This window comes from Xyrauchen texanus, chromosome 7, assembly GCF_025860055.1.
Source record: "Xyrauchen texanus isolate HMW12.3.18 chromosome 7, RBS_HiC_50CHRs, whole genome shotgun sequence".
In the NCBI taxonomy this organism is placed as follows: domain Eukaryota; kingdom Metazoa; phylum Chordata; class Actinopteri; order Cypriniformes; family Catostomidae; genus Xyrauchen; species Xyrauchen texanus.
Window position 1 is genome coordinate 4,194,686 of NC_068282.1, and position 23,191 is coordinate 4,217,876.

Consider the following 23,191-nt stretch of genomic DNA (forward strand, 5'->3'; position numbering starts at 1 on the left):
TCCATTACTTTTCCAGTCATTAGTGATTACTGGATTGCACACACAAATTGCAACTTATTTCTTAAACAATATAGAACAGAGCATATGTATATTCACTATAAAAACTCCATGACATTTCCAGGCCTAGAAATCACAATTACAATAGTCCTTGATATTTCCAAGTTTTCCATGAATGAACCTTGGATTGAGGTCTCACTAGTTGGTGATCAAGTGTTGGTGTAACACTACAGCTAATTACATATCTTAATATAAAAAATAAATAAATACAAATTACTCACACTAATTCACGCACACGCATGGCATCTGTTTTAGGACCCATGAGAAAGAAAGTTAAAAAAAGTTTAAAAAAAAACGATTTTGCTCTAACTTAAACAATTATGGCTAAGTCATGTAAAACAAAAATTCCATTATTACAAAACAACACCTAATGGATTGTCTCACCAACGCTCTGCAAAATGTTCCCAATCAATGAGCGCATCAACATGCACTTTAAAACTTCGATTTCAGTTGGATTAAAGCAATAACAATCATTTAAGTAATGTAAACAAGTTATTCCGAATTAAATCGCACCAGTCCAGTTTTTGCGAAATCAAACTAACAGACCTAGATAATGCGATTGTAGATTGGTTCTGTCTAGCATTTTTACATGTCAATCTGTGATCAATTCTTAAGCCATTCCTGCATACTACAGTCTCTATAACTCAAAGAGATTCAACATACATTTCCAACAGTCATTATATCATAATACAAATTGAAACACTATTTAACCTGGAAACCACTTGAACTTCATCTAGCTGAATTTTGACCTTTTTTGAGAGGCTTTAAAAGCTAAGAACCAAAAGGCCCAACCTTGCTTAAAGGAGGTAGATTATAAGACAGGCAGCAGAACTTGAAGAGGCAGTTTGTACTGAACTGTTGAGGTCGAACCTGAAGTACAGCATTTCTTTTCAACCTGCCCATTAATAGTAAGTCTGGTGAACAATGACAATTTGAATACCATAATGTAACACACTTGCATATTTGTGGGGCAAGCTAAAACAGCATTTACATATTTTTGGGAACAAACAACTATAAACACTTAGGTCTTACCCAGAAAGAATAACTGTTAAATGTAAATTAACACACTAAATATAGGGTCATTTTAGCTTAATCAAGGTGGGAATTCATTAATATTCAAATACTAAATCTGAGGGAATATCACTGTATGGGCGGGAAGAACAATCAATGTCACACAATGGTTTAACTGATGAAAATGGACTGTTTTTAATGGTAAAAATCTAAATACATCTACATTATTTTTTGTTGATGCTGTTTTCAAGTATAACCAGCAGTTTACAGACAAAAACACACATAAAGAAAATCACTTAAAATTCTGAGCAAATTCACATTCATAGAAACTTTATTCAAGTGCAAAATTGATTGAAATTTGCTCAAAATGAATTTATCTTTGTAAGAAGATACACTGCTTTACAAAACTAATTTAAATAACTATTAGTGTGCTCAAAATATCATCTAGTGTGCAGAAAATGTTTTGTGCGCTCAAAATATCATAATTGCACGTGCAGAAAATGTTTGTGCACTCAAAATACCATCTTGTGCGTTCAGAATTTTTTTTGGGTGCTCAAAATATCATCTTGTGCGTGCAGAAAATGTTTTGAGCGCTCAAAATATCATATTGCGAGTGCAAAATAAATGTGACAATAAAAAATTTGCATAATATGCAAATTTTGCATTAAATATAATCTCGCGTGTGCATAATTATTTTTTTACATTTTTTTTTGCACTTAAAATATCATCTTGCCCATGCAAAATAATTCTATGTGCTCTTAATTTGATCTAGTGCGTGCATTCAAACATTCGAACATTCAAAACATAATTTTATGACTGCAGAATTGTGGCATATATATAACTCCATAATATTAGTGTCATTAACGTTCACTTCACATGTACCTCAAATTTGTAAATAAAATAAGGAAATGTTGCATATTTTATTTAAATCAATTTCTCTATTTCATGTCAACATCAATGTGAAAGGAATAATTAAAACATTAAATGAGCCTGTTACATTTGGTCCACGAGACTTACCTTTTAACGTATAAAGAAAGGAGTGATCGATCTCTCCAAACACGACTCTCGCTTCTTTCTCGTCAATTCTCTGGAAAAATAAAATCTCTTACTTTCAAGCTAAAGTGTTTGTAAAATCCTGTTATCATAGTCAAAATAAGCTGCTTGTGCTGGAAAGCATGACATTTTCAACGCAACTTGCAACGTGCAACAATGGCCGTGATAGATGAAATAATGTTTTAAACTTTAAAGTCTAATCAATGTTTAGGAGAAAAGTTCGCGGCTATCAACCTAAAGTAGCCTTCTTTACTTCCACACATGCACAATCACAATCCACCCGGAATCGTGTCCCTCATCCCACCCAAAGCAGGGAGTTCCGAGGAAAAATGCGAAATATGACAAAGATCCGAAAACTTCGCAAGAGCGGCATGAAATCCGCGACAAAAATGCAAACAGACAAAGGGAACGAGTGAATCTAGGAAAACTCACCTTTATTGGGAAACCCCTCTACCGATAGGAAAGGACGATGTTTATTTCTTTAAAGTTATATTTATCTTGGTGCTATTGTTTTCAGTCATATATTTCTCCGGGTTTGACAGTAAAGGTGGAATGCGAAGTATGGGTTTGGTATGAAATTCACGCACTTCAGTGGAAAACGAAGGAGGGAAAAAAAGTTTAGGGAGGGGCCATTGTGGAGCGTCAATCAACAGGGTTGGGGGCGGGACTTCTCCAAACGCCCCGCCTCTTTGAGCGAGAGAAAATTAAGAAAATAAGCTTCACTTGGGCTGCATGGAAAAGTTACAAACGCACAACCACTGTTTGTAATTTTTATGTGATTATATCTTGGCAATGAAATGTCTATGTTATGATAAAGTGGAGAACCACGCAAACCAGTTTAAATTAATATTGTTAATTAAAACAGGTTAATATTGTTATACTGAACTAAAAAGATAAAAATAATAATTTATGAATGTTTCTAAATAGTGCCCCTATCACTGTTTCACTGCTCTCTGTTTTTTAGTCTACCAGTTAAACATGTGTTTCTATAATATAATAATATAATGTTTGGGCAAACATATATATGTTTATGTTATATATACATATATTATATGAATGTCATAAATCTTTCCCTTTAATGTGTATAACTTGTGTGTGTGTGTGTGTGTGTGTGGGGGGGGTGGGTAGGTTTAGTTAACTATTATTTTCATTAATTGTGTTTTTAAAGCATTTTATTTCAGTAAAGATTAAAATAGTTTATCACTGCATTTAAAGCTATTTGCAACAGAAGGTGAATTTTGCTTTACTACTGTATGTTTATATAACATACTATAATATACTAATATACTCATACATACTGAAAAAACAAATATACTATTATAACATTTTGGGCAAACAAGAAAAAATATGGAATAGTTCATAAATATTTCCTTTATGTTACTTGCAGTGTTTATAGTCAGTTTAATTTTAATAAAAACATATTTTGATTAAATTGTTTTTCAACTGCAATTTAGAACTTCTTTATAATTTAGTAAATATTTAAATAGATTTTTATTATATTAAATACTATAAAAAATACTAATAAAAAAGTATATAATTATATACTCATATACTCATATATACTATATATATATAGAAAAGTTGGGGCAAACAAGATTAAACAAGAATTCTGAGTAATTCATAAAAGTATCCTTATATGTTTGTAACTTATAGTGTTTTTAGTTATTTTGTTTTAGTCAAGTATTATTTTTATTAAAAAAATTCAATAGCATTTTAAAACGTTTGTATAATTTGGTAAATATTTAAATATTTTATTATTGCATTTTTAAAAATTTTAAAAAGTAAGTGAATTTCGTTCTACTATGTGTTTATGAAATATACTAATAAAAATGTATATACTAATATGCTCATATATTCTAAAAAATAACTGATATACTATTAGAAATGTTGGGTTGGAGTAATTCATAAAAGTTTTCTTTTATGTTTGTAACTTCTAGTATTTTAGTCAGTTTAATTTTAGTCAACTATTATTTTCATATTATAGTTTTATTAAATTGCATATTTAAATGCAATATAATTCAGAAAATTATTTAAAGAATTTACAACTGCATTTAAAACTATTTGAAACCAAAAGTGAATTTCATTCTACTACTAGACAGTATGTTTATATAATATAATAATATACTCAATTATGCCAAAACAGTACTAATAATAGAAATGTTTGGGCAAACAAAATTAATTCAAGAATAATTCAGAAAACTATCCTTTATGTAACTTGTAATGTTTTTAGTCAGTTTAGTTTTAGTCAACTATTATTATTTTTTAATCTTGTTTTTTTTCAAAGTATTTAAAAAATTCTTCATAATAAGATACAATAAGATTTAAATAGTTTATAACCACATTTAAATCTATTTGAAACAGTAAGTGAATTTTCGTTCTATTACTTCTAATTAACTACGTGGTTCTGAGACACTTGGAAGGCCATCGCCATCTTCATCATCATCCTCATCGACCAGGAATTCTAATAGAATCCATTCAACATTCCAGAGCGATGAGTGTGAACTGCGAAACCTCTTCACCACCACTCGTCTCAGGAGAGCAAAACAGTCAAAGTGAGTGATGTAACTCTGGAAGCAAGCCTAAGATTATAATGCTCAATCTGTGAACTTCTTTTTCATATACTGCTTTAACATACAAATTTACAGGCACAGAGCTCCGTCTGTATATGTCAAACAGGAAATGTGTGATTACATTGTAGAGTAAAATCAACTAAGCCAAGTTCAAATATTACAAAAAAGCTATGGGGACAATTCAGAGAAGGAACTGAAACTAAAACATCAATCACAGCAACTCTTCGTGGTAAACTTTCTGAGATCTACAAGTTTGGACAACCAACCGAACAGGTTGAGACAGATCAGATCGATGGTCTGGCCTGGGGCTGCTGGTACAAAGAACGATCTCAGTGTAATATCACAGCTAAAGCTGACTTGGTGAGTGGTGGTGGTGTAGTGGTCTAAGCACATAACTGGTAATCTGGTAATCAGAAGGATGCTGGTTCGAGCCCCACAGCCACCTCCATTGTGTCCTTGAGCAAGGCACTTAACTCCAGGTTGTTCCGGGGGGATTGTCCCTGCAATAAGGCCTCTGTAAGTCGCTTTGGATAAAAGCGTCTGCCAAATGCATAAATGTAAATGTAATATGATAATGACTCCAGAGAGACTTTAATTCTGTTGCATTATCCATTCATTAATTTGACTAGACTTGATTTGAATAGAAAACCCTTTTGTTTGGCAGTCCCTTGTAAAATAATTTCCTGAACATTTTTAAAAACACTTTTATTTCATTTCAAAGTATTGCATTTTTCTACATTAACATACTGGATTTATGTCTCCATGCCATAAGACAACTATGAGTTTACATCAAATACATTTTATTGTGTTATACAAGTAATCTGTGTTACAAGAAAACTAAAATGACATATAAAAGGCCAAACAAAACAAGTATACACCAAATGCCTGACACTCACACACACACACACACACACACACACACACACACACACTGCATCAGTGATGTCAAGAAAATGTCCTATTTTACTCCAAATATAAAATAAACAAATATGAAATTATATTTTGTAAATAGAAAATAAAGCATAGTTTTTTTTTTTTAAATTGTTACATTATTTTTGTGACAGTTATGGCAGATTTTACCTCCCAATTCTCATTACAGCAGTGCCAACAAGAAAAAGATATTGATCAAAATATCAATAACTACAGTCTTGACCAACATAAAATACATTTTAAAGCTTAGATGCTCTAGTTTACAATGCATGTAGGCATTATGAACAAAATGGAAAAAGTGCTTCGAAATTTGTAGACAAATCAGAAGTGTTCAGTTTTGATCATTTATTAACAATTTTGCACTGTACATATACAATCGTTGTAATCATTGAATGTTGTTGGAAAGCTCTCAAAGTTTAGAATACAACCATTCTAGAAGTTATAAGCAAAAACACGGCTTATAAGCAACACACGTTTACTTTTAATTTGTATTACTCAAAGAAAAATATGTAACGAGTAATAGCTAAGTATATGTCTTTGACATACAAATTAAAAGTAAACATGTGTTGCTTATAAGCCGTGTTTTTGCTTATAACTTCTAGAATAATAAACATAATGTACAATATCACATAGCATTACTTAGAGGAGGGGATTCCCGTTAAAACGAGCCCACACATGACATTGGATGCAGAGATTATTAGATAATCCACAATGTGCACCCAGCACATAATGTGCTATCTGGCTAAAAACACGTTAGCTTTACTTGATCAGCTAACGTCATCAGAAATTATGTAGTACATTGTCCAGCATCATGGCACACTAAATCAATTGTATTAGGATTCAGATCGCGGCAACCAGAGATGGAAGTCATCCAAATATGGGCAGAGAGGATTTTTCACTCTAATTACATATAGCCTACATATACAGTAGTACCTGACACAGACTCAATGATGGCTCAAATGACACAGAATGGAACTGAATGAGATCTCGTTACTCATGCCTGCATTCTTTGGAGAGAGAGCATACCTTGAGTCATTGTTGTGTTTACGTGTGTAATTATTTCTTATGTACAATTATTATGTTTTATTTATTTGGAGAGGCTTTTGGGCACTTGGAGACGTGTTTGGACACAAGGATAAATAATTTTTGTAATGCTATACATTTTAATTACGTTGTCGAATCAACACACAATTTGAAAGAGTTACGAGTTGCACCATTGCTAACAAAACAAAAGCAGTTTTTCCCTTTTTTTATTTACACTCTGAGATATATAATGTCAAATTATAAAAATAAGAAAATAAAGTGTATTTTTGGCTAAAATATTTTTAGTTTTTTTTCAGCAGGCTGAGAGACATCATTTATCATAATCTATATTAATAAAAACTTTTTTTTTTAGTTTTCTTTAAAATGATATCAAACAATGTAGAGTTATAAGCCTTTAGTTTTATTCATGCTACTGATACAGGACATCTTTAAAAACACCCTCACAGCTTAAATGGTTAATATGGTATTCTGCTTACCACAATGTAAAAAAGATATACTGCATGGTATTTAAATTGTATTGCATTTAAACATTATAGTTCAGCAGTCCTCCCTTGGCACGGCCTTTCATATTTGCAGATTTCAATAAAAGATAATTGTACAAAAGTATGCTTTTTACTCTGAAACAATAAAAAATGATGGAGTTATGGTAATTAGAATCATCATTGAAAACAACAAGAAAAAAACTTTCAGACGCATTACATTAATGAGAATTTGGCGGTAAAATCTGCTTAAGTGTTCTGAATCTCTTAATGGTCCTAAAAGTTGGCTTCATTTTCTTTATGCAAAATATATTTTCATATTTTTTGTTGTTGAACTGTGGTTAAATATGGCCAGGGCATTTTCTTGACAGGCTTCGAAAGAATCACCCCTATACATCTTGATGTGGAATTCTTTTGTAATGACACTTATTATGCATCTGTAAAAGAGATTTACAAGTCATTTTTGCTTGAGTAAGCAAGAAACGGCATGAGCGGTTGAGATGCTTGACATACTCCATGCGAGAGATACTGCATGCACAAAAATCTGAATTTTACTATCTGCTTTGATAAATCAAGACCTTGCTGTAATCTGAAGCTTTCAGAACACAACAAGCAATCTCTTTCTCTCTCACTCACTCTTTTATAAGCATTCTTCCACAAATTATTAACACTTAAGGGGTCGTATAAAACTATCTTGCGACCCCTGTGCTATGGTAATAATGCTGATTTCTGGTTTGAAACGTAAAACAGACCATACTAACATACATTACATTTAATTAACCTGTATAGATCGTCTAAACATAAAATAATACAATTTCTGGTGACAACATTCAACCATACATTTTCTCCAGTTTGAGCTCTTACTGAAGTCCGATCAAGCACATACAGAGTGTAATATGTCCTCCTCTCCACCAGGGGGCATTTTCACACTCTCAAATCAAACATCAACACACCCTATCCTTCCACCAGTACACCTATTATTTGATTGTAGCACATTTTACACAATTTTTGAGTGGATAGAACCACTCAGGACGGTCTAGAACCTCAGCAGGTCTCTGTATGGCAAGTAAAATCATGTAACCCCAGAGGCTACAATATCATTTTCAGGTTCATGACTTTTGGTCGTTTCGTAGTGTATTACAAGGAGCTGATGCTGAGTGACGTTTCCCATTTGTTGCATGTGACAAAATCACAAAAAGATATCAGGTAGACGTCTTGGATCTTTTACTCGCAGGCGATTTTGCCGTCAAAGCTGGAAAGCGCGATAGCAAACGCCTGTACGGCACACAGAGGATACTTATAGTCCAGAGTAAAGGCGTCATCGGCAATTCTCCCAAACTGCATCACAATGTAGTCCTCTGAAATATAAAAATACAGTGATTTAATAATCATTGATAATTTGATTATTCCTTTCTAATATATTGATTACTTTCATGTCATTAGCTAAATTGAACAATAGTTCCGCTTACTACACAGTATATACTGTATACTGCTTACTACGTGAATAAAATAGTATGTGAAACAGAACAATTTGAAACAATAAACCTTTGAATTTAAAATATGTTTGTGGCAGGGCGGAGGGCGGGGCCGGGTCGTGATTATACACACCCAGTCCCTTATCGGGCTAATTGAGCCTCGGAGAGGGATAAAGGCCGATTACGGACGGTGGTGTGGGAGAGAGAGATCGTTTACGGACATGTCCGTCATGTGTGTGTTTGTGTCTTTTGTTTTAGTTTATCATTAAAATATTATTTATATTGCCAAGCCAGTTCTCGCCTCCTCCTTTCCATTGAACTGCATTACACTGGTGCTGAAATCCGGGAAGAAGGATGGATACGCCGTAGTGGAGTTCTCGCCACTACCGTCCACCCCAACGGAGCAGCCATGGCCGTCTGCCGGGGGAAGAGGAGCCTGGTCGCCTGGAAGCGGAGGAATGGCCGCCGACCGCGAGGGGAGAAGGGGCTCCTAACCGACCGCCTGGAGCGGTCAGGGCCGCCGCCAGAGGCGGAGGAGTCCCCTACCAGCCATTGAAGTACGGCGGGGTCTGAGACCGACGACCGCGAGCGGGGAGGGGTGTCGCTGCCGACCGCCTGGAGCAGGAGAACCGCTGTCAGGGGCGGGGGAGACCCCTTTTGTTCCCCGATAACGTGGCGGGACGTTCCGTCCACAAGGGGCTGGAGGACTGCCTCCAATCCGCTCGGGGATGCGCGGCTATCGTCCGTTTGAGGGTGGAGGAGTGGCCGGGGACCAAACTAAGGCGTATCGGAGAACTGGCGAGTAAGTGTTTTTTTTTTTTTTTTATAATCTCTCTCTCCTCTCTCTCTCACTGCCGCTCTGCCTTGGCCTTTTCCCTCTCGTTACATCATGCCGGGTGCTCCCCAGCCTGAGAGAACGAGGGAAGAATGTGACAGGGCGGAGGGCAGGGCCGGGTCATGATTATACACACCCGGTCCCTTATCGGGCTAATTCAGCCTCGGAGAGGGATAAAGGCTGATTACGGACGGTGGTGCGGGAGAGAGAGATCGTTTACGGACATGTCCATCATGTGTGTGTTTGTGTCTTTTGTTTAAGTTTAGCATTAAAATATAATTTACATTGTCAAGCCGATTCTCGCCTCCTCCTTTCCATTGAACTGCGTTACAATGCTACATTATGTTCAAATGACCTCGTTTTATTGTATGTTTAATGCCAAATGTAGTACTGGTAGGTCATCTGTGTATTTTATGTATTCAGAAAATGTGCATACGTTGCACACTATTTATAATGCATGCTATTCCGTATGCTATTCTGAACATAGCTCTATGTTAAGAGACAGAGAGTGTTGCTTACGGTCTTTGTTATGGACAATCTGGAAGTTTTTGATGGAGGCCTGTGTCACTCTGCCGTTGAAGTTTAACACGTGTGACGCCGTATCTTCGTTCCACACTGGCGTCTTATTGCGCAGCTCTATCAAGTTCTCCATATTTCTGTTTTGATGTCTCATGAGGAGACCGTCATTGTCCTGTAGGAAAGGAGTACATTCAGTCTGCATTTGTAATAATAAGACATTATATTTTGCATGAAGAAAAAGAGGCCTTTTTTTTAGGACTATTTAATATTTATTTAATTATTTGAATCAGCATATTAAAGCAAGTCCAAGAAATTATGCATACATACTTATTATCATTTATTTTGCATTACATTAGTAGTGCTTGGGGGAGTGCTTATGAAAGAAATGTCATAATGCAAATCATCTAAATGGCCCAAAATATTTGATTCTTTTAATTGTAGGGCATGTTCTAAAGGTTATACATGAGATTAAGCCCAGTAAATTTATAGATTATTACAAAGCCTAATAATACTGTACATTAAATAGTACACTTTACATCACTGTGCATTTCAGGTTATTCTGTGAGATGTACAACCATCAATGACTATTGAATATTTCTGTTTCTTTGCTTTACTCACACTTCGTGGCTGTATGGGCACTCGTTCACCGTCTTTGTTCATGCCGGGGATAACTATAATCATTCGTCTCGGCCCTTTCATGCCCAAAACATTGGTTTCCTTGAATCAGAAAACAAGGTAAAGCTGATAAATGAAATGTCACATGTAACTTGAATGATACGGTTTAGTGCTTCTCAACCAGAACTGCATCGGTTAGTGGATTTTGCCTTACATAGATAATGGCCGCTAATTCCTGTCGTGCGTTGGACATGTCAGGGAGGGCTCTGTCCGGATGTAGTGCATTATCAAACACTGTGAATTTAGTTCCCATTAGATTGGACCTAAAAACATAAATGCAAACAATAATGATGTGTGGTATGTGTGTGTGTGTTTGTAGACTTATCAAAGTGTTAAACACGTTGTGCAGCCACAATAGTGGCATGTAGAATCTATATATTCATACAAAATCATAACTGATTTTAATCAAATGTATATCAAAATAGAATAAGCCAATGAAAGAGCCAAACCCAGCAGTATAAATTCCTCATACCTCAACTTCCCGATAAAGTTTTCTCCTCCTCTCGAGAGGTCAGTTGGGTTGATGGAGATCAGGTAGTTTGAGGTTGTGCTTTTCTTCCTCTTCCTCCCCGCTAACAAAAACACCTGAATATAAAATATAAAAATGCTAAAATTATTCGTTTCAATTAAGAGGTTGACCGATAGTGGATTTTGCCGGTACCGATAACTAACGTGGTGGAAAAGGCAGATAGCCGATTAATCGGCCGATAGTTTTTAAAATCAATGTATAATATAAAATTTTAAATGTAAGTGTTTTGTTACTGTGATGGGCACAGACACAGAGGCTACAAGAGTCCAAAATGAATTAAATCCAAGATTCAGTTTATTGTTCAACCAAAATCCTGGCCAATTTTGGCCCTTCTCAATCATGACCTTTTAATAATCCCCTTTCATGAATTGGCTCCATCACTCTACTCTCTCCTCTCCACCAATAGCTGGTGTGTGCGAGCATACTGGTGAACTATGGCTGCCGTCGCATCATCCAGGTGGATGCTGCACACTTGTGGTGGTTGAGGAGAGTCCCTGTTCACTGTGTGAAGCACTTTGAGTGTAGTGTCAGAAAAGCACTATATTATATATAACATTCATTCATTCAAAACTAACAACAAAAAACTTAGACATGGTGCATAATGTGGGACTTTTAACCATAAACAAGCACAAAACACACAAGGAACTCTTATTATATAGCCTATATAATCAGCAGATGAGTTTATATGAGGAATAAAGGTAATGATTATTAACCAGTTTTGAAGTTGGAGATATGATGTGCTGATGGGGCACATTTTCATATACACATTTCGTCTTTGCATGCTCTCGTTTTAATTTAGAACACTTGATTACCCAATCAAAATAACAAACTATGCATTGAAGTGAGGATAAAAATATGGATGAACATTGTCAATAACGAACGATTTATGTACAGCAAATTCCCATGTGATTTAGTTTTTATTTCACCACTAGAGGTCGCTGTTATTCTGTAGATTAAAGTTGTTCTAAATGTAAAATCATCCAACGCCAGCCAAAGTGAAACATGACAGGATATAAAACAATCCTATCGGCAACTATCGGCATCGATTTTTGCACATAAACTATAGTTCCAAAAAGCAAATATCGGCAGTGATTAATCACTAAAACTGATATATCGGACCGATATATATGTCTCACTTTAGTTTTGAACACCTGATTATCTAATCAAATAACCAAAATATGCATTGAAGTGAGAACAAAAATATGGATGACTATTGTCAATAATGAAAGTATCAGATACAGCAAATTCCCACATTTTTATTTCACCTCTAAAGGCCACTGTTAAACTGTCTAACAAATTCGTTCTAACTGTTGAATCATCTAGTGGCGGCCAAAGAGGAACATGAAGGAATAATACAAATAAAAAAACCATTGGCAACTATCGAAATACATTTTTCGGATAACCGATAGTTCCAAAAAGCAACTATCTGCACTGATTGATCGGTAAAACCGATATATCGGTCTACTTCTAATTTCAATTTGTGTAACTAAAAATTTGGGATGGGACAACATATTGGCAAGACTATTTTGTCTGCCGATATTTTACCATTTTTCCGATGATCATTTTCTATATGGCAATCTCAGCATCGGTATGCTAAAAGAAGCTAAAACTTTTAATAATTAAAATAGAATAAATGAATATAATAATACAATTATTTAAAAAATCCATCAAACCTAAAAATGAATAAATGTCATTGCTTTACAAACTATTAAACCATGTGTCATTTATTTTATAGATACTACATAGCACAAGCATTTCACCAAAAATATGTTTGATAGGTTTAAAATGATAAAACACATTTTTGATAGGGATATAAGTGTCCAAATACTTAATGGGGCCACCATGTCTAATTTTACCAGTTTTAACTGACCCTAAAAATACAAGTTTTCCACACCACGAGGAACTCAATAGACAAATGCAAACAATCACAATAGATTACTTACTTTTTTCGCATTGTCCAGGTGCAGGTAGTATGTTGGATAAAGGCCTTTGTCCATTCCTCTCTTGTCACGGGTCACTTTACACTTTACGGTGACACCTTGTTGAGCAGGTTGAAGTACAAACTCTTCCAGATTGTCAAACTCGATGATGGGAGAAGGTGCCCTTTCCTCCTTTACAGGAATAACAGAGATTAAAGGATTAGATTAAACAATTACCTTGGTTACCATTCAGATACTACAGTATTTTACGGTTACTGCACAGCCAATGCCACTAAGTGTTAATTTTGTGGTGAATAATATTGCGTTTCACGGTTTTTTGTAGTAACAAAAAGTATAGTAATTATGGTATTTGGACTGTATTTACCATTTTACAGTAGATATTTGTTGGTGAACACAGCCTTTGTCATTGGATTTAACATACAGTAAATTATAAAGTTTCAGCAGGTGTGTTTTAAAATGTATTACTCAGAAGGGATGTCTAGACATTTAGATCTGTTTCAATTTTTAAATACTTTTAAAACAGTCATGGACACATTATAATGATATTTATGATATGTATAGATTAACAATCATAATGCTAAGCTAATGTCAATTAATTATTTATATATATACACAGGTATATATATATATATATATATATATATATATATATATATATATATATGATGATATAGATATATATATATATATATATATATATATATATATATATATATATATATACATATACACAATATCCAATTAAATGTTTATTTTTTTAATTATGTATTTAATTTAATTTCATAACAAAATTCCATCAAATTAATTGGGTAATCTTTAATAATATAAATAAATAAAAAATTATAATAAAAATAAAAATATATAAAAAATAATAATAATTTTCTTGGATATTGTGTATATATATATATATATATATATATACACAATATCCAAGAAATTGTTTAATTTTTTTAATTTTTTATTATGTATTTAATTTAATTTCATAACAAAATTCCATCAAATTCATCGAGTAATCTTTAATAATAAATTTTTTTATAAAAATATAAAAAATATATATATATATTTAATATTTTATTATTTAAGTTTTATTAGTAATTTTTATTTATTTTTTTACATATTATACAATTCAATTAAATGGAATTTTGTTATGAAATTGAAATGCATAAATATTTTTTTTTAAATTATATTATATATATATAAAAAAATGTTTTTTTTAAAAATGTTAATACTTTTTATATATTTAATGCTTTCTAGAGGCATATAATTCTGCCTTATGTTACCAAATAAACCAGAGTGTTCCAAACATATTTTTGTATTTTTGTTTTAAAATACACAATTCTTTAAAGTAAAATAAACACACCTTCTTGACTTTTTTCCCTTTTCCCTTTTTCTTCTTCTGTGTCACTTCTGAATCTGATTCTTCACTCTCTTCTGTTTTAGCAGGACCTGAGCAGAAGCAACAATCAATTAGACATCGAAACAAACACGTGCAGCCAGCGCATTTTATAACAATCAGTTCAAATAGACACGGATATAAGAAAATCACAGATAACAACAATCAATTAAATATTCAAGTACCCAGTTAAAAAGATTTAGCTCTTGAATATTTTAGTTTGTCAGCTGTAAAAGATTTACAACAGGACTTACTTTTGGACTTTTTGGTCTTTTTGTCCTTGTCTTTGTCTCCTCCGGTCTGGAACATGGACGCTGGGTTTGAGCTGCTTTTCTTCTTCGTCTTGCTGCTTTTGGTTTCTGGTTCGCTCTCGTCTTCACTCTTTGATTTGGCGGCTGTGTCAAACAACAATAATATGTATAGTTAATGTAGAAATTAAACATTGGTAGTTACATTTTCAGCAGTGTCTTGCAATGTGACATGCTGTAATTAAATACAATAAACTTGTTTTTTCCAATTCTTCTATAATTATTATTGGCAAAATGTAGTTTTAGGACCTTATATTAACTGAGAGACTCTCTATATATATACACATACAGGTATACGTTAAAAAATTCATTTGTTACACCGCAGGGCCATTTAAAATGAAGTAGTGGAGACAAAAAAAATAATAAATGGTGAAAATGATATGAAAAAAAAATTATCTATCCACTTTCTCACATATATACACATATAATGTATTTATATTGTAAATAAAATCTTAAATGTATAGAAACAATTTATAGAAAAGCTATCTTAAACCATTACATTTCATCCCTTACATGGCTTGAATTTAGCAGAGACAAGGCAATAAAGTCTCAGATATGAATTAAATAATAACAATATGTATGATGGCACTTTCCTTAACCTACCTTTCTTTTTACTCTTGGTTTCTGGCTTGTCTCCATTTATCTGAAACATAGAGGCTGGTTCCTTCTTCTTGCCTTTGGATTTTAATTTACTGTCTGTGTCTTCTTTAGCGTCTTCATTAAAGAAGCAAAACCGTAAACAAATCAATAAACAGATAAATAGGGAGCAGTTACAGTATTGAGACTGGCAGCTGCTCCTTTAATAAACATGTTTAATGACCCCATGAAATGTTGGTATGTAATCGGTATGGGGGGTGAATGTCGCTGTCCTTTTCTGCATATTGTTGCCCCCTTCGGCATATCGCCGTGCTGTTTTGTGACTTGTTCTGCATAACGCGGCGGCTCATTTCAGCATAGTCCCGGCTCTACCAATGGCCAGTCCGCCCCTGATCGGCACCAAATGCCCGGTATGCCAGATTACCAATCCAGTCCTGACAGCCACAAAACTCCAGATTATATTTCATGGGGTCTTTCAGAACGTTTAATAAATGAATCTGAATGGAGATATATTGCAGCTATGATTTGGGTCAAGCTTACCTTTAGATTTGGACTTTTTGTCTTTGTCTTTGTCCTTTTCTTTATCTCTTTCTTTTTCTTTTCCATCAGAAGTTTCCTTTGAAGTCTTTTTTTTCGTCTTCTTCTGAGGCGTGCTCTCCCCGTCATCCTCTTCATCATCATCATCATCCTCTTCTGTAGAGCCTGTTTTATAACAAACACATTTTAGTGCTCAGATACAGTAATCAATCAGTATCAAACCATGAACTTTTTTTCCCTCCCCAATAGGGTATGCCCAATTCTCAATGCGCTCTAAGTCCTCGTGGTGGGGTAGTGACTCGCCTCAATCCGGGTGGTGGTGGACGATTCTCAGTTGCCTCCACGTCTAAGACCTTCAATCCGCGCATCTTATCACGTGGCTTGTTGAGCGCGTTACCGCGGAGACGTAGCGTGTGTTGAGGCTTCACTCTATTCCCTGCGGCATCCGCGCACAACTCACCACGCACCCACCGAGAGCGAGAACCACGTTATAGCGATCATGAGGCGGTTAACCCAACGTGACTCTACCCTCCCTAGCAACCGGGCCAATTGGTTGCTTAGGAAGCCTGACTGGATTCACTCAGCACACCCTGGATTCGAACTTGCGACTCCTGGTGTGGTTCTCAGCATCTTTACTCGCAGAGCTACCCAGGCCCCACTGAAGGTGGACATTATGTTTGTATCATTTAATAATATAAACAGTAGTGAACCATAAACTATACAGGCAGGTCACAGCTGCTGCTATTTTACTGTAAATTTAATGGATTTTATTTTTACATTAAGACTAAATGATCTGTGCTTTGCTATTCACATCAATTGAATAGCTCTATACTCTTACTGAATGTCAACAATTGTCTCAACTGCCTCTTTATTTCCTTTTATACTTGACAATACTGTACAGTAATAACTGACAACTCTGAGATCACTATATAGCAGGGCTGGACTGGTAATCTGGTGGGCCGACGCACTCTGGGGCCGATCAGGGGCGGACTAGCCATCGCGAAAACCGAGCAGGCCGGTGGGTCGGCCGCGTTATGCAGAACGGACCACAAAACGGCGCTGCGATATGCAGAAAAGGACAGCGAACAACACCCGCTCAACTTTTAGGCCAGTTGCTATGTAAAATCCCGGGCCGACTTCTCTTCCCAGTCCAGCCCTGCTACATAGGATTTAAAATCTGCCACTAGGTGTGAAATGAAAAAAGTCCACTTACTCTTCTTTTTCTTTGGAGCGCTTTTAGCTTTCTTTTTGGGTTCTTTCTCCTTCTCTGGCGATTCCTTCTCTTTCTCTACTTTCTTCTTCTTCACTTTCTCTCCATCTGTGAGGGAGTTTAGTAAATAACTTTTTGTGAGAGCTGTAAATACATCTGACAGAACTCAGTGATGTAAATCACAGTCCCGTATGAACTCTAGCATACTTTGAGTGGCTGGGCTGCTCTCGGCCGATAAATCTCCACTCTTCTTAGACTTCGTCTTTTTAGGTTTGGCTTCGGTTGCATTGGTTTCTGCTGTAGAAGACTCTGGCTTCTTCTTTTTGGGCTTCTAAAATAATCTGATACGCACATTCATAAAATTGCATTATGTTAATAATCTGAGCATCTGAATAGACGTTTAAAATGGATTAAATGAAGACATGAAGGAGAGTAACTATGAAAAATGGCAGGAAACTAACACTGAAACTGATTGAATTATACATTGAAATGGAAAGACAAAAGTTAGAACTCACCACCAGGTATGCAAGCCAAAGGAACAAAGAATAAAGATCAGCATATCTGAATATATGTTTTAATATAAATTAATTTAAGTGAAATGCTGCTTATGTGCTGTATTGTAATATTTCTTTTTGCTTTCAAACTAAATTGGATACAGCATGATATGTTGCTAAAAAATCACAACACAACTAAAAACGTATACTATTTTCATTCAGTTTCTTCATAGTAAACCATAAAATATATGGGAGTGAAATCTAAAACACAAAACTAACACCATTTTAGAGATTCCAGGTGTAATTTCATCCAAAACACAAATTGGGCAATGCTTTCCATGAAGCTTTAATAATTATAAGCTGTAATAATAAGCATTATAGATGCACTATAATAAAGAATACCTTTGTAATGCATTGCATATGAAGAGTTCACAGAAAGTGTTACTACAAACAGAAAGGTTAGGCTGATGGCTAAAGTAGCAGTTTACAAGATGCATAAACTACATTATGCAACTTGCCCTGGCTCGGACTGAAGTGTTTAGGTGAAGAAGTCAGTTCTGAAAACACATTGCGTCACCAAACAAAATGTATAAACACACGCAGGCCACATTTAGGCATCCATCCATCCATCCATGGGTTGGTCTAAGTTGGCATTTTACATTTGGCAGACACTTTTATCCAAAGCGACTTACAGTGCACTTATTACAGGGACAATCCCCCCGGAGCAACCTGGAGTTAAGTGCCTTGCTCAAGGGCCCAACAGTGGCATCTGGGTGGTGCTGGGGCTTGAACCCCTGACCTTCTGGTCAGTAACCCTGAGCCTCAACCACTGAGCCACCACTGCCCCATGTCTGTAACCTTTTATTCTATGTATGTTTGAGATCAGAATTATGTTGCATAATTATGTTCAGACTCCTAACGGATGGTGTTCACTCAACATGATTTCTACTTCTTGCTCAATTCACTTATTTAAATTGAGCTAATGTAGCACAATTCTTTAGCATTTGGCCTCGACTTAATTTCATTTTAACAAATCAAATTTAAGTGTAGGGTAACTCAATTAATTTAGGGTGTCAGTACTCAAAATACTTGAGTAGAGCCAACATTTTAATTTCATATCATATCATACTCATTTTCTGTGTGTGGAACCAATGTCCACAAATAAATTAAGTTAAACCTATTTGTTGTCTATATACCAACTTAATAGTATCCACCTGCCTTTCCACCCTCTTGTCTTTGAAAAGCGAGGCACTGTGTCGGCTATAAGAGTCTCTGTCTGTGTGTGTGTGCATGCATGATCCAATCAGAATTAGACTGCGTCTTAATTAGGTTATTTATACCATCACCTCAGACAATCCCTATCAGCAGGTGTGCTGAAAAACACAGACAATTATTTAACCACGCTTCCATGAAATAAACAAAGAGATAAACATTTATAAAAGACACATTTCCAGCCACAGATAATCTGTTAAATAAAACAAATGAAATATAATTGCACTGTAAAAATGTACTTGTTATATTGTGCATTTATAAAATCTTTTTAGTGCTCTCAAAAATACTGCTTTGAAGAATATACAGTATATATATATATATATATATATATATATATATATATATATACACACATACATACATACATACACACACACACACACACACACACACACACACACACACACACACACACACACACACACAGATCATCCACAATATTAAAACCATCTGCCTAATATTGTGTAGGACCCCATCGTGCTGCCAAAACAGCGCCATCCCGAAGATGATATTCTCACCACAATTGTACAGAGCGGTTATCTGAGTTACCGTAGACTTTGTCAGTTTTAACCAGTCTGGTCATTCTCTGTTGACCTCTCTCATCAACAATGTGCTTCCATCCATTGAACTGTCGCTCACTGTTTTTTGTTTTTGGCACCATTTGGAGTACATTTTAGAGACTGTTGTGTGTGAAAATCTCAGAAATACTAAAACCATCTGTGGCAGGGCGGAGGGCGGGGCCGGGTCGTGATCCTACACACCCAGTCCCGTATTAGGCTAATTATGCCTCTGTGCAGTTTAAAGGCTGACTGCAGAGGGCCGTGCGGGAGAGAGAGATTGTTTACGGACATGTCCGTCATGTGTGTGTTTGTGTCTTCTTTTAAGTTTATCATTAAACTATTATTTATATTGAAAAGCCGGTTCTCACCTCCTACATTCCATTGAATACCTTTACACTGTAAATTATATTATATATGTAAATTAGCCTAATACGGGACCGGGTGTGTAGGATCACGACCCGGCCCCGCCCTCCGCCCTGCCACACCATCCCATCTGGCACCAACAATCATGTCACTGAGATCAAATTTTTTCCCCATTCTGGTGGTTGATGTGAACATTAACTGAAGCTCCTGACCCTTATCTGCATGATTTTATGCAAGGCACTTCTGCCACACGATTGGCTGATTAGATAATCGCATGGATGATTGTTGGTGCCAGATGGGCTGGTTTGAGTATTTCTGGGATTTTCACACACAACAGTCTCTAAAGTTTACTCCGAATGGTGCCAAAAACAAAAGACATCCAGTGAGTGGCAGTTCTGTGGACGGAAACACCTTTTTGATGAGAGAGGTCAACAGAGAATGACTAGACTGGTTTGAACCAAAGTCTACGATAATCTCAGAATAGCATTCTGGGGCACGAGGTGGACCCACACAATATTAGGCAGGTGGTTTTAATGTTGTGGCTGATCAGTGTACAGATATATATATATATATATTTCCAAACAGCATTTTAAGTGGCAAAAAATCTAACAAGGGACAACTGAAGTCTTGTTTTGTTTCCATATTTTTTGCATTATAGTTCTAAATAATATTCTATAATCAATAACACAATAAAACAAATGTACAGCAACATCTAAATATCTCATCGGTATTTTGCATTTGAATCACATGCAACCAAACAAACTGGTAAACCAGTGATTGAAATTCAGGGCTCAAAAAACGTATTTTTTCTCTCAATAATGTGCATGTGTGGCTGTAATACGATTTGCATTATTCATCAGTGATCTTTCTTGTACAACTATAAATGACCTGACGATTCCTCTCAAATCTAGACAACATGTGACATGAACCAACAATGTGCTTACAGACCGTATATGTTTTTAAACTATTAATTCTAAATATATATCTATTCTGAGAACATAGCCTTTCTAATATAAATACAAATGAATACATAAAAACGTGTGCTTCTGTTGCAGGATCATTATTGTTATTTTTTTCCTAAATAAATTAAACTACTAATGAATTCGACTCATTTAGAAGAGAATGATTCAAAGGGGAAAAAATAACAAAATGATCCTGCAACAGTAGCACAAGTATTCACATCAACAAAACTATCTGTCAGCTTTACATTAGGTAACAGGTAAACAAACTCACCTTTTCAGAAGACATGTCTTATGAGCTGCTATTCTATGATATGCAAAGCCACAGAGGCCAGACACTGAAGGTGCTGCAGTTCTAATGAGAAAGTGTGCAGCTTTACTCAATGAATCGCAATAAGCAGAAAGTTGCTAAGAGGATTTTCCCACTGCCCCATCTGTCACAGGAGGAACAAGTCAACCGGAAGTGACAGGGCATGAGTGATGATGGGGAAGAGTGTTGAGATCTATAGGATTGGAATGGGGATTATCTCTCTAAATGTGCTCTATGGTCAGGTGGAGTGATGGTCTTTTATGTAGATTAATCAGAGGACTTTTTGATCAGTTAGTTCATGTAAGGATAGATCAAAGTATGTTCGCGTGAGACGCTGAGCTACACCTCAATAAACCAAGTCAAATTAATTATGAAATCGAATTGATGCGAAAACTGTGATTTCTTATATTTAAAATGGATTGGTGTTGCTGATGAATGTATAACACACCCGGTGCTGTTTTACTGAGAGAATCCGCTAAATTGAGCAATTTAGTTCAATGAGTCATTGTTAAATATGAGTTGAATGAGTCATTGTAAAATGTGTGGTGTTGACACTCACCCTACTGACACATTTCAGAAACATTTGCATTCTACATTTATGTTGCTTTACCAATGTAGATATAATTATGAGAAAAAGTATTTATGATACCATGGAGTACTTCACAATACTTTGGAGTACCAATGTAAATACCATTGTGCATAAATATGGTAATCATTCAGTGCCATGGTGCTGAATGATTACCGTATACACACACACATATATATATATATATATAATGTGGTTTGCTCTCAGTGGGGTGCTTGGTGAGTTGTACGTGGATGCTGCAGAGAGTAGCATGAGCCTCCACAAGCACTAGGTCTCCACGGTAACACGCTCAACAAGCCACGTGATAAGACGTGTGGGTTGACGGTCTCAGAAGAGGAGGCAACTGAGATTCGTCCTCCGCCACCCGGATTGAGGTGAGTCACTACCCCACCATGAGGACTTAGAGTGCATTGGGAATTTGGCATGCCAAATTGGGGAGAAAGGGGAGCAAAAAAAAAAAAAAGAATAAAAAAAAAAGTAATTTCCACCACAGTATTCTGTTAAACACAATGGGAACTTTCATGGTGTTCAGCCAAAAAATTTAAAAAATTATGCATGTACTTACAATGCTGGAGCTTGATACAAAATTATTTAAAAGAGTGTGAAAATTGTTTATAATGGGACTTTACCTTATAGAAGTCCACAGGTCTGAAAGCTGAAGCTGAAACACCCAAATACGTCTCTGGAATCTTTCTTCCCATTTTATCATCGCTTAAAAAAGTAATTCATACCTCTCCTCAATAAGCCGAAACAATTTGAGGTTTCCTTCATGTCTGTAGCACAATTGGTGCAGGACGAGTTACGCATCAACTATTTTACTTTAGAGGTTTGCTTAAATCCCTAACACCAAGTACCCCAAGAGCAATAACAATAGCAAAGCTTGATAGCTGGCCGAATATGATGCCAGCTACTGTTATGTTGTAAGGTCACCACTGAAAGTACATTTTGGAGCACTGAAGCAGATTTAGGCCACACTATCTGTCAGGCACAGGATTTTTAACAGCCTGATCTCACATAAAAATTGGCAAGTGTGTACCGATTTTTCTTTAGCTGAAATCGGTATACGTTGACCGAATTTGAAAACACTGCCTCCAGAGGCTAAAGTGGTAAGTGTTTCAAAGCATAAACAAGTGTGACATCCATTTTTATCACCAGAGATCACCAGAAGTCAGCTGAACGGTGTAAAACAGTGAATTGAATCTACCCCTCAACCAAAACCCAAATCTAACCTTAACCATTAGTAGAGAAACAAATGCAATTATAGGGATAAAAATGCAACCTCTTTATCATGCTCGTGAATGTTTACACAAATGTGATTACTTCCTCGTTTGATTGGGGACTGAACTGTAGTCTCCCACGCAACTGACGCAATGCGCTACCAGTCGTGCTACGACGGAGAGTAATTGTTGTTGAGCCGTTATGTCCGATGGGAGCTACAGGCACTCCCTCTTTGGAAATACAAAGTACAAAATAATGGGTTTCTCA

At 35.6% G+C, this 23,191-nt stretch overlaps 2 protein-coding genes across 10 annotated transcripts in view; both read right to left on the reverse strand.

The window, feature by feature from the left end:
* Positions 1-2,707, reverse strand: part of LOC127646510 (transcriptional enhancer factor TEF-5-like) — a 74,616-nt gene extending 71,909 nt beyond the window's left edge. For 8 of the 9 annotated variants that reach the window (XM_052130229.1, XM_052130227.1, XM_052130228.1 and 5 more), the window contains exon 1: positions 2,554-2,707. The gene's annotated coding sequence lies outside the window, so the exon portion shown is untranslated. Of the gene's footprint in view, positions 1-2,085; positions 2,156-2,553 lie in introns of all 9 variants that reach the window. The other variant, XM_052130222.1, reaches the window with a different exon arrangement.
* Positions 2,708-5,462: 2,755 nt separating this feature from the next.
* On the reverse strand, positions 5,463-21,099 carry LOC127646921 (tubby-related protein 1-like). Its single transcript, XM_052130903.1, has 13 exons — positions 21,085-21,099; positions 17,370-17,493; positions 17,166-17,270; positions 15,956-16,117; positions 15,422-15,532; positions 14,753-14,905; positions 14,478-14,563; positions 13,121-13,288; positions 11,121-11,233; positions 10,803-10,911; positions 10,592-10,690; positions 9,974-10,145; positions 5,463-8,502 (listed from the first exon to the last, which is right to left on the reverse strand). The coding sequence occupies exons 1-13, from the start codon at positions 21,097-21,099 to the stop codon at positions 8,369-8,371; spliced, it is 1,551 nt and encodes a 516-aa protein (XP_051986863.1). The 3' UTR covers positions 5,463-8,368.
* Positions 21,100-23,191: the final 2,092 nt, after the last annotated feature.

What these genes read in the sequence shown, in the direction of transcription:
- LOC127646921 (XM_052130903.1), bottom strand. An exon ending in CGCTCCAAAGAAAAAGAAGA is followed by an intron (nt 16,118 to 17,165) that starts GTAAGTGGACTT and finishes GTTATAAAACAG; the next exon opens with GCTCTACAGAAGAGGATGAT. An exon ending in AATTAGCGGCCATTATCTAT is followed by an intron (nt 10,691 to 10,802) that starts GTAAGGCAAAAT and finishes TTCTGATTCAAG; the next exon opens with GAAACCAATGTTTTGGGCAT.